The sequence below is a fragment of the Halichoerus grypus genome, chromosome 10, assembly GCF_964656455.1.
Source record: "Halichoerus grypus chromosome 10, mHalGry1.hap1.1, whole genome shotgun sequence".
In the NCBI taxonomy this organism is placed as follows: domain Eukaryota; kingdom Metazoa; phylum Chordata; class Mammalia; order Carnivora; family Phocidae; genus Halichoerus; species Halichoerus grypus.
The window spans coordinates 813443-826221 of record NC_135721.1 but is presented as its reverse complement, the minus strand read 5'-3'; the positions used below and the strand labels follow the sequence as shown (position 1 = coordinate 826221).

The window sequence follows — 12779 nt, the reverse complement described above, 5'->3', positions numbered from 1 at the left end:
AGCTCTCTCACGAACCCTGCTTTACAGAAGAGGAAAACTGAGGCAAATGCATTTTTGGAAGCTTCCCCAGGGTCCTGTGGCTGCAGGTGGAGAAGCCAGGCCCAGGAGCGCTGCCGCTGGGACAGAGAAGTGCGGTGTGCCGGGCAGCGTGGCCAAGTTATAAGCACAGAAGCCACGGCGCCAGGGTGGGGACAGCGGGCTGTGTGTGGCTCTGCTCTCCATGACCTGGGCCGCAGATGACATGTTTTAGCGCTCTGTAAGGATGGTGCAATTTCCATCCCCTCGGGAGCCTTCTCTGCTTAGTGGCCACCCGGCCTGGCTGCTCTGTCCACCACCGCAGAGCACGCGGCGTCGTGGGAACACACGGGAAGGGCGAGCATCCGTGAATAAAAGGCCAGTGTCCAGTGCGCCAGGAGATGCGGCCGACATATTTACTGACACTCCACCTGGTCCGCAGTGGGAGGCGGGGGCGGGCGGGGAGGCGCACGTTGCTTGTGCTCCGTGCCACGGCGGCTTTGCTCTGATCAAATTTAATTGTTTACAAAGTCCACAACCTGTAACTCTTTCCAGTGTTCGTCACTGAGGACAGTAACTTGGCGTTCAGGACCTGTGATCCCGCGCCGCGGCGAGCACGTGGTGAGGGCAGGTGCTCTCCTCTCCCTCTCCCCGACTCGTGCGCTCTCCTGGCTTCCCCGTAAACGGCCCTGTTCCCCGGACTCCCTCGCCCAGCGCACTCCGGGCGGATCCACAGGGAGGCCCCGCGGAGCAACGCGCTGCGCAGCATCAGCTGGGAAATGACCGAATTCTGTGGAAACCCCTCCGTTCTCCTCCATGGATGATTTGAATGGTGACTAGACGTCCAGAACATGTGACATGTGGAGCACAAGTCCCACGCCTGTCCCCAAAGCAATCCTTGGAGAGACCGGGACTCTCGTCCCCGGGAAGATGGCTGCGCCCAGGGTCAGGCCAGCAGGCGCGTCTCCCGTGCGCTACCCACACCTGTGGGAGGAGAGGCCGCTGCGATCAGCCCCAAGCATCCTGGACTCATCAGGTCACCTACCACCTACGTCCACAGGCCCCTTACCCTGAGAGAGCAGAGGCTGCTGGGGACGCGACATACGCACGCGGCTCCTTCTGGGAGCAAGGAACAGAGAGGCCGTGTGGGGAAAACTCTTCCTCGGAGAAGCTAACGAGCACACCGCAAATGTCCAGGAGGTGTTTGACCCACGTGACTTACAAATAAAACAGAACACTTTAGTCACAAACACAAATGTCACAATGTGGATACAGTTTTTGGAATTGGTGGTTTTGTGGACAAGGCTTTCATTTTCTGCTTGTTCATGAAATACACTTTTAAGTGAAATTTTGAAAGATAAACCCAGTTTAGCATTGCCTTCCTCAAAAATATTTAACATTCTTTTTTTGGGATCCACACATAAACTCAGAAACTGGTTTGGAGTCTTTGGCCAGAAGTAAATTGATGAGCATGTGTCCTATTTTTGGGTCCTGTGCAGGTTTTCTGGAAGATGTCTGGCCAATGGTGCTATGTATGGGAGACTGGGGTCACAGTGAGAAACCGGGGCAGGAGCTCACCGTCCCTGAGTGTTAACTCTCCAAAGCAGCATGGACGCCAGATGCTGGGGTGCGTTCCTGGTCACACCCTCTACTGCCCTCCGTCTGCACAAGGGGGGCACCGGCTGGGAAGAGCAAATGTCAAAATGCCCACAGTCCATAAAGCTGGTGTGGCTCTTCCCTCACTGGGAATGCTGCTCCGGGAAGGGCTGCTTGAAGCCCTGTAACAAATCCAGGGGCAGAAACAGAAATGAGCAGGCATAGTTCTGAGCTCCACTTAATTAAATTTAGCTGTAAGGAATTTTAGAGAAATGAAGTGCCAGGTCCTAGTCCAATATGTACGCTGGCATCTTTCTGCAAAATATTCAGAAAAGCTCATTTGTACCAAGAAAATGCTAAGTAGCACCCCTCAAAATCACATTATGTTGGCGATTCACTTTGGAGACTTGCAAACATTTACCATGGGAATGACTTGGTTCAGAGTTTTAAAACACAATTTCCACCGAAAGCATAGCCCCGATGGGTCTCACCGTGTGACTGTGCCTCAGCTCTCTGTGTTCAAACAGCCAGTGACGGGAAAACGCATGTAGAGTGGGCACACTGGGCGGGGTCTGGGCCATGCAGGGACAGCCGTGCAGGGGCGGATGGGTGGGAACCCTGACCCCAGCCTGCTCTCGGAGCTGGAGGACCCTGGATGCGGGGATCAGTGCGGCAGGTCTGCCCTCCCCCAGGGACGAGCAGGTGTGGTGGCTCGGGCAGGGGTCACAAGAGCCGTCCAGGACACTCGGCTGGCGTCCCGCGAGGCCCACCACTCTGCCTCCTTCTCTGCAGCAGTGCTCATGGGCCACATTCAGAGGTTCTGAGTTTGAGACCCGGAGCTCCTTGTAGCTTAGCTACCAGCCCCTGTGGCCACTTCCATCTTCACATCAGTATTCTGTGCCTCTCGGGTATATTCTAAGCTTAATTTGGAAAGTAGATGTGCAGTCTCTTTGTAGTAAAGGGCACCTGTATGAATGAGTAAAGGGAGCTCAATTTACGTCAATAAACAACAATACCACTAACACCAGGACATGTCGGCATCTGTTTTGACTTTGTCCCCTGCATCAGTAATGGGAAATCCACTTCGCAGTACAGACTGCTGGAGGATGTCCCGGTGAGTGATGTGCTGAAGGCGGGAGGCTTATGCTGAGTCACGCTGGACCAGAGTTTGCAGACACAGAAGCCGGCTTCTTGTGTTGGGTGCAACTGGGGGGTGTTCATGTAGTCCAGCTCGAAGCCTGGCATTCTAAATATGCTGCGTGCATTTCTGATCAAAAACAACCAGCAGCATTTACTCAGATCGGCCATGGTCCTGACTGAAAGAGTGAGGAAGCTGATAAATCATAACTGAGGTGAACACACAGGTTGTGGTGCATGTAGTAATGATGCCACACCTGTACCCATAGTAACGATGCTGCACCTGAAACTGTAGTAATGATACCACACTGGTACCCACAGTAACAATGCTACACCTGTACCTCTAGTAATGATCCTACACCAGTACCTGTAGTAACAATGCCACACCAGTACCTGTAGTAATGATGCCACACCTATACCCATAGTAACAATGCCACACCTGAAACTGTAGTAATGATGCCACACCTGTACCTATAGCAATGATACTACACCAGTACCTGTAGTAACGATGCTACACCTGTACCTGTAGTAATGATGCTACACCAGTACCTGTACTAATGATGCCACACCGGTACCCACAGTAACGATGCTGCACCTGAAACTGTACTAATGATGCTATACCGGTACCTGTAGTAATGATACCACACTGGTACCCACAGTAACGATGCCACATCTGTACCTGTAGTAATGATCCTACACCAGTACCTGTAGTAAGGATGCCATACCAGTACCTGTAGTAATGATACCACACCGGTACCCGTAGCAACGATGCCACACCAGTACCTTTAGTAACGATGCCACACTGGTACCCATAGTAATGATCCTACACCAGTACACATAGCAATGCCACCACACCAGTACCTGTAGTAATGATGTCACACCTGTACCCGTAGTAACGATGCTATACCTGTACCTGTAGTAACGATCCTACACCCATACCCATAGCAATGATGCTACACTGGTACCCACAGCAATGATGCTACACCTGTACCTGTAGTAACAATCCTACACCCATACCCATAGTAATGATGTTACACCTGTACCCATAGTAATGATGCTACACCTGTACCTGTAGTAACGATCCTACACCCATACCCATAGCAATGATGCTACGCTGGTACCCGTAGTAACGATGCTACACCTGTACCTGTAGTAACGACCCTACACCCATACCCATAGTAATGTTGTTACACCTGTACCCGTAGTAACGATGCTACACCTGTGCCTGTAGTAACGATCCTACACCCATACCCATAGTAATGTTGTTACACCTGTACCCGTAGTAACGATACTACACCTGTGCCTGTAGTAACGATCCTACACCCATACCCATAGCAATGATGCTATGCTGGTACCCACAGTAATGATGCTACACCTGTACCTGTAGTAACGATCCTACACCCATACCCATAGCAATGATGCTACACTGGTACCCACAGTAATGATGCTACACCTGTACCTGCGGCAACAATGTCACACCAGTACACGCAGCAATGATGCCACGCCAGTAACTAATGGAAATGTGTTTGTTACAGCTGCCCATACCTCGGAGGTTCCTGGGAAACCATCTGTGTTTGTATATGTTCTCTTTGGAAAAGAGAATGACATGCTCCCTTCTCATGTCTCAAAAAGGTCTACGGGAAGGTCAGCATTTCCTGTAGTCCTATGAAGTCCAACGGATGAGTTTGGTATCCATTGATAAATGCATCTATTTTAATAGTTAATGTATTTCTGGTCATTTGGGAATGCGTAGTCCCAAACAGACCAGAAGTTAATATGTCAGATTTTTAGAGTTTGGAAAATGTTTTTCTTTGAGAACAGTAGCCACGCGCTGAGCCACAAAGGCCCGTTCCCGTACTACAGGCCTGAGGGAGAGTAGTAACAGTCCTGCGGTGGGTGGGACTGCGGCCGATGCTGGGCAGGCCTGGTAACTTCCCATCTCTCTCCAGAGGCTGACTGTCACCCAGCTGGGCCCCCCGGGCCCTGGGTCAGCATTCCCAGCACTCCATTCTGAGGTGTGACCACGCAGGACACTTGGACCCAGGAACATGCCTGACCCTTCCTGGCAGCCATGGGGGCCAGCAGAACAGGTGTATGGGGATTCTGAGCTCCTGTGACGCACACAGTGACCACCTCACACACTCCCTGCGCACACGCTACGGTGATCAGCGGGGTGCCTGACATGGATCAGGAACACCTGTGACTCCACCCAAAGAAGAGCACTGGGAATCGGCTGATTTCATCTTTCCTTTTCAGGTGGGAACACTGGGCCTCAGAGATTCTGGGCCAATTCCCCAAGGTCATGGCCAGTCCAGGGACGATTCCAACACTGATCCTCCTGACGTTAAAGGGAAATTCACCATCTTCCCAGCACAGGACGCAGACTCCCACACCTGAGACTGTGCCTTCTGTCTGCTGTCATTCTTACTATTATTATTACTCACAAACAAGCATGCTGCCCCAAAGGGAAGTATGTTCCATTAAAATACAGGTTTTCATCATCTCTTAAAAAAAGGTATAAAATACTAAAAAATATTTTATAAAAATTTGTAAATTTCAGGAAAAAGTCTAAAAAACAATTGGAAGAAGAACTTATTTTTAAACAACGCAGAGATGAGGTGTCACCAGACCTGGTCCATCCTTGTCAACAGGATTCTGTGGCCGCCCACACCATCTCCCCGCTCAGCATCCTCATTGAGCTCTGGTCACCTGCAGCCCTGGGGGCTCGCCGGCTGTTTCGCGTTGTCTCCTGCTGAGGTACTGGAAGCCATGGCCACCGTCAGCACACTTGCCCGGATGCCACCTCTTCTTGTCCCCATATCCCCTGAGACATGCAGGAGGTGCATCCCCCGCGTCCCTGCTTCCATTCCCCAGACCCTCACTGTCTGCGTGGGGACAGCGTATGGCACACACGCACGGGCTGGCTGCCATCAAACACAGACACGCACACTGATATGAGGACGGTGGGACACACTGACATGGGACGGACGCTGTGGCGGGCGGGGTGAAGGCCCCCAGCACCGGTGAACAAATTTCCTTAGGTGGCAGAAGGGACGTTGTAGATGGGATGAAGGAAGGACCCAGCGATGCAAGATGATCCTGGATCGCCCTCATCAAGCTGCGTGAGTCCTGGAAGTGGAGGGCTTCTTCCCGCCTGGTCTGAGCGCCGTGCCTCGGAGGAAGGGCACCAGAGAGGGAGGCCGGCTCTGAGGTTGGGGGGCGGCGGGCTCTGAGGACAGGGTCCGGGCTGGGGGGACGGCGGACTCTGAGGACAGGGTCCCGGCCAGGGAGCAGCCGGCTCTGGGGACGGGGTCAGGGCTGGGGACAGCGGGCTCTGAGGACGGGACCCCAGCACATGCTGGTCCCTGCGCTGGAAGCCGATGTCCCTGAGCCTCCAGAGACAGTTGCTGTGTCAGCAGCTGGATCTTTGCCCCAGGAGACCCCGCAGGGCCGTGGGCTGGTCACCCCGCTAAGGCTGAAAGGCTCCATCTCTGCAGGAGCATGGGGCTGATGCGGACACTCCAGGTGTTTCGCTGCATTTGACTGGATACTTCGCATCCAATGTTTCTGTGACTTTCAGCAAATTCACTACCTTCTCCTCTCCCAAGGTCGGCTGAAAATAAACTGTTTTCTCGAATTCATCCTTGAACAGATGTGTTCTGCTCCATTTCACACCTGCCTTTCCCAAACCGTTTCTCAGGAGCGGTACCCCGGGAAGCTCCCACGGCAGCTCAAGCCGTGAAATCCAAGTGGCCATCGGTGTAGATGGACGCTGGCATCTGCCAAGTTACTCTGCCCGACTGGGAGGTGGCGCTGGCTGGGCGCTCTGGTGCGCTCACGGGCCCGGGACGCATCAGCATCTGCCAGGCTCAGGGACGTGACCCTTGGTGAGGGGCGAGCACGGCCGGACAGGAAGTGCTCACAGACGCTGGAGGTCAGGCTCCGCACCCTTCCCTCCAGCCCTCACGGGCGTCTGTGTCTCCATGCACACCCCAGGAGCTCAGAGCAGTTACTCACGCGTATCTGGGTTTGAAGACACAAAATGATACGCATCACACTTGCAGAGTTTGTGTAACAGAAATAAGCCTAAGAGAAACGAAATGTTAGTATTAGAGTAATGATCAGTTAGATCTTTCTAGAAAGTCTGTACATGAATGTATCAAGTTCAATTGTGAGGTCATTTGTGAGTCTAGTACAAAGATTGTTCAACCAAATGAATTACAATTTAAAGGAAAAACTCAATTTTAACATGAGTTCAGATGGGGCTTGAAAGTGGCATGAGTCCCATGTGACCACCCTGGGGCTTCTTGTAAGGAGAGGTGGAAAGATGCTTGACAGGAGGCATGGAGGGCTTCCCACCAGAGGCCAGACCCCTCCGGGTCATTTGTGGGAATGCTGTACATTTAAGGAAAGTAAAACGTTTAAAGAGTAATTGATGGTTTTCACTGAAATCTGGCTGCAAAACCACCAGGTGAATTGGAATTGCAATAAGCTTCCTGGGCGTAATGAAAACAATCTGAAACTTAATTGTTTAATTAAACTGGTGCTTCTGGTAATGAACCAATAATTATCTTTCAATGATCCCATAAATCTATTCTAATCCAGGTGTTAATTAATATTTCACTTGATTGTCTCTTAGGTCCTCTGGGTTTACTTTTTCCAGGAGAAATGATAAAGCATATTTGTAGTATTCCACATGGTGTTCCAAAACTCTCACTGATGTTAGTGTTTTGTTTTTAGTAACTCAAGCCTGGGATTTCTTAAAAATGTATCTGGAAGATTAATTTAAGCACTTAAGGAAATTATGTTGTGCATATTTCAATGTCAAGTGCTTTACAAACATCAATTAATTAGATTTCGTAACACCATTCCAAAAGAAAATGGTAATCATGTTAGGAAGAAGGAAACCAATAATTAAGAAAGTTACATGACTTATTCAAGGTTACTTCTTAGTCTCCTACAAATGCAAAAAGTATTAAGAAGGCAGCACATCTCTCTCGTGTGGGTGCACACACACCACTTAGGGCTAGCGAGAACGCCTTCGTAATGTCACGTTCCCTGGGCTGCCCAGCGAACAGCACCTCTGAAACCCTGCATTGCAGCTACCAGCGAGGTGGGAGGGAAGTTGGGACCGGCCGGGGGGTGGGGGAGAGCACCTTCCTGTGTCTCAGTCCCCCAGCTGAGGACATCCGGGAGAGTATGTGGCACGTGGGGGACGCTCCACAGATGGAGGGAACAGAAAAGCCTCACCTGGTGACAGGAATAACGCAACCACAGCCAGAAACTGAGAGAAGCAAACGGGCTTCGGAACAACGACAGCAGCCCGTGTGTAGGTCACATTTATGGAAAGGCTCTTAAATACTTCCTTGGTGTTGTTTGCTCTTATTTGATGACATCCTTATCCGCCTGGCCTTGTTTTCTGGGCGCCCAACCAGGAAGAAGAGGAAGCAACAAGAGAGGAGTGATGCTCTTTGGGGTGACAAATGAGAACATCTAAAACGAGATCAAACGGGGGCCCTGGGGTTGGGGGCCATGTGGGGCCCCAGAGTCCTGTGGTAAGGAAGGCAGAATGCCTGATTATGGTGCCCAGTTGCCCCAATATGACGTTAAGTGGGTGAAGGGCAGGTGATGTTTTGAAATTTACACACCTGAAAGTAATTCCAGATTTGGCTGGAACTAAAAGGGACATCTCTAGGTTTTCTCAAAAATGTGCTGATTAATGACATTTGATGAGTGAAATCATCATGGTTTTTAATAATGTCATCTGTAAATCAAATTCATGTCACAAAGTGTCAGAGGGAGTGTTACTGATTGGAAACCATTTCACCCCGTTTCTGACTGGGTGGTCGTGTGGGGGGCCAGACACTGTCCAGCCCGATCTGCTCTGCGCTTCCTTCTCTGAGGACAGCCCCAGCCTTGCCCTTCCCCACCTCACAGCCGGACCCGCCTCGAAGAAAGTCCTGCCACCGCGGACAGGAGCATCAGCAGCCCTTCCTTTCCTTGTTTTCCGGTGCAGGCCTGCTCACCGCGGAGCCGAGCGTGCACGGGGCTCACAGACGGGGTGGACCCACCTTCCATCCGGCTGGCGCTCCTGCACGGGCTTTCAGAAGACGACACAGGACAGAACCTCCCCGATCTGGAACTCTCAAGATCTTAGCACCGACACCAAAAACACAGCCATAAAAGAAGAAATCCATAAATCGGACCTCATCAGAATTAAAACGTTTGCTACATGAATCACACAGAATGTACTCTCAGACCCTCACGCTGATGTCTTCCACGCTGCTCATTCTTCTCCCCGACGGAGGGCATCCCACTGTGCTGACATACCAAATATTTCCCCAGTCCCAGGCTGATGGACGGTTGGGTTGTTTTAGGATTTGGGTATTAGCAGGTACGAAGGCTTTTGTGCACAACAAGGCGAGGAGTGGAATGGTCGCGTCTTCTGGCAGGTGCTTTTCAATACCAGGACTTGCCAGACCGCCCGTGCCAGCGGCGTGCCACCGTGCCCATTCCTCCACATTCGCACCTACATGTGGTACCGACCGCTGGTCTTTGAAATTTTCGTCGTGCTAAGAGGCGTGCTGTGGTAGTTCACTGTTTCAGTTTGCGCTTCCCTACTAATGATTCTGAGGGTATTATCATGGGGTTATTTCCTGTCTATATACCTTCTCTCATGAAGAGTTTATTCAAAAATTTTGCCCAATTTTTGTGTTGGCTTGGTGGTTTTTCTTATTGAGCTTTGAAATCTCTTTACACATTATAGATACAGGCCCTTTATGAGATGTATGCCTTGCCAATATTTCCTCCCACACTTTGGCATCGTTTTCATGTTTCTTAACAGTTGTCTTGCAAATGAGAGCAGGTTTTTTATTTGGATGAAGTGTCCAAATTGCCTTCTTAAGTATCTTTTTATATAGATTGTGGTTTGGTTTTTGTATCTGAGAAATTTTTGCATCATTAAAGGTCATAAAGACTTTACCTAATATTTTCTTCTTGAATTTTTATAGTTTTGCATTTATACTTCTATGACCCATTTTGAGTTAACATTTGTAGGTGGTGTGAGGTATGAAGCCCATTTTTTGGCATAAATATCCGATTATTCCAGCATGACTTGTTCCAGAGACTATTCATTCCCCACTGAATTATCATCCATGTCTGTCAAACAACATTGTCTATGTATGTGTAGATCTACTTCTGGATTCTGCCCCTTAAAACCTCCTTGTCCGTCTTTATGCCAACAGCACACAGTCATGACTACTCCAGATTTTCCATCATTTTTGAAATCAGGTGGTGTTGGTCATTCAATTTTGTTCTTCTTTTCCAAAGTTATTTAGGAGATACTGAGTCCTTTGCATTTCTAATATGAATTTGAGGATCATCCTGTCCATTTCCACATGGAAGCCTGCTGGGATGTTACTGGCATCTGATGTAGAGATCAATGACAGTAGACAGTGACATTATTATGTCTTCGGGCCCGTGAACAAAGTCCGGCTCTCCACCTACCCAGCTTTCCTTTACTCTCCCTCAAGCAATGTTTTGTAGTTTTCTGTTACAAGTCTTTTGCATCTTTTCAGGTTTATCCAAATTATCTCATGTTTTTGATGCTGTTATAAATATTTTTAATTGTTCCTTGAATCAGGAAATAGAACTGATTTTTCTATATTGATCTTCTATCTTGCAACCTTTTCCTGTAGCTGAACTGACTTTTCTTGCAGATTCCATCTGAGTTTGTATTGAGAACATCATGGAATCTGTGGATAAAGATGGTTTTATTTTTTCCTTTCCAATGTGGACGTCTCTTATTACTTCTTCTTGACTGGTGGCCCTGGCTAGAGCCTTTAGTCAAGTGTTAGCCAAAGTGATGAGAGGGCAATCTTTGCCTTATGCTCAGTCTTGGGGGAAAAGTGTTCAGTCTCTCGCCATTAAGTCGGATGTTACCGGTGGGCAATTTTGTAAATGATGAATGCCTTTTTATCAGGTTAGGGAAAATTTCTTCCACACCTACTTTGCTGGTATGATGCTGGATTTTGTCACATATTTTCCTGGGTCTATTGAAATGATGACATGATTTCTTTCTTTTAAATTGTTAGCCTGATAGATTAAATTGACTGATTATAAGACCAACTGTATTTTCCTAGGATAATTTTTACTTGATATATTCTTCCTCTTATAGAAGTTATTGGATTTTATCAAGTAAAATTGTGTTTAGAGTATTTATGTACATAAATATAAAGGACAACGGTCTGTAAGTGCATTTTTGTTTCCGTGTCCTTGTCTAATACTGGTATCGGGGGATGCTGGCCTCTCAGATGCCTGAAAACACTGCCCCCCACTCCCAGTTTTCTGGGTTAGTTTGTGTGGAATTATTTTTTTTTAATGTTTAGTACAGTTCACCAATGACTCTATTTGGGACTGGAATGTCCTTCACGGGAAGGGATTTAAGCAAAAATTCAGTTCTTAAACCACATAGCGCTCTTTGGGTTATTTATCTCCCCTTGAGGGAGCTCTGGTGGTTTGTGTCTCACAAGGCGTTTGTCCCCCTCGTCTGGGCTGTCAGATTTAGCGCCAATTTTTAGAAGTTGTGCATATAATGTTCCCCTACTGTCTTCCTAAGTATCTGTGTAACTGGTAGTGATATTACCTTGTTCTTAATGCTGTAAGTTGTGTCTCTCTCATCAGTCTGACAAGACCTTCATTCATTTTTTTTTTTTCTTTTTTTTTTTTAATTTTTTTTATTGTTATGTTAATCCCCATACATTACATCATTAGTTTTAGATATAGTGTTCCATGATTCATTGTTTGTGCATAACACCCAGTGCTCCATGCAGAACGTGCCCTCCTCAATACCCATCACCAGGCTAACCCATCCTCCCAACCCCCTCCCCTCTAGAACCCCCAGTTTGTTTTTCAGAGTCCATCGTCTCTCATGGTTCTTCTCCCCCTCCGATTTCCCCCCCTTCATTCTTCCCCTCCTGCTACATTCTTCTTCTTCTTTTTTTCTTTCTTAACATATATTGCATTATTTGTTTCAGAGGTACAGATCTGAGATTCAACAGTCCTGCACAATTCACAGCGCTTACCAGAACACATACCCTCCCCAGTGTCCATCACCCAGTCACCCCATCCCTCCCACCCCACCCCCCACTCCAGCAACCCTCAGTTTGTTTCCTGAGATTAAGAATTCCTCATATCAGTGAGGTCATTATCTTCATTCATTTTTATTTTATTTTATTTTATTTTATTTTTTTAAAGATTTTATTTATTTATTTGACAGAGAGATAGAGAGAGAACACAAGTAGGCAGAGAAGCAGGCAGAGGGAGAGGGAGAAGCAGGCTTCCCGCAGAGTAGGGAGCCCGTTGCAGGGCTCAATCCCAGGACCCTAGGATCATGACCTGAGCTGAAGGCAGCCGCTTAACCAACTGAGCCACCCAGGCGCCCCTTCATTTTTATTTTATAGAATCTTATTTTAGTTCACTGATTTTCTCTGTTTTTCTTGGGTTTTCTAGTTCACTGATTTTTTTGTCTGATTTATTTCCTTTGCTTACTTTGGTTTAGGCCGCCTGCTGCTGGTTTCAGGTTTAACAGAAGAGGTTAGTCCTCTGGCTTCGGCGGTGGCTCAGCACTCCGGGACTTAAGGCTGCAGAGCGCCCCAGGCTGGCCCCAGATCCGTCAGTGCTCCGGCCTCTCCTAACGTCTCCCCTCAGGACAGGCAGGAGAACAAGGGTGTGTGTGCAGCAACGGTCTTTGGAGATTCTTTAGGAGCAAAAAGGAGAAATGATCAGAGACCTTTTCTGAAACTCAAGGTACTCTGTGGAGGTGACCAGGTCCGCAGGGGCAGTCCTGACCCGGTTTTCCACGGAAGGGGCAATGCTCAGCTCCACAGAGGCGGAAGTTAACTTGGTTATCTTCGTCTGCTAGAGATGGAAGCTGCCATCTGGTGGAACAGACAAGCTCCAAGGTCGGTCCATGAGGCCGCTGGAGGTCATCGAGTGCGTGTTCTGTCTACCCAGCAATGGCATCCAGAAGC

At 48.6% G+C, this 12779-nt stretch overlaps 1 protein-coding gene across 6 annotated transcripts in view; it reads right to left on the bottom strand.

Annotated features, from left to right (window-relative positions):
* SNTG2 (syntrophin gamma 2) overlaps window positions 1-12779 on the bottom strand; it is a 218882-nt gene that overhangs the window by 33243 nt on the left and 172860 nt on the right. Inside the window, exon 15 of one of the 6 annotated variants that reach the window (XM_078055886.1) lies at window positions 12019-12505. The exons of the other annotated variants lie outside the window; for them this stretch is intronic. Coding sequence (XP_077912012.1) covers window positions 12440-12505 — 66 coding nt within the window. The 3' untranslated portion in view covers window positions 12019-12439. Of the gene's footprint in view, window positions 1-12018; window positions 12506-12779 lie in introns of those variants that run through there. 6 annotated transcript variants of the gene reach the window in all.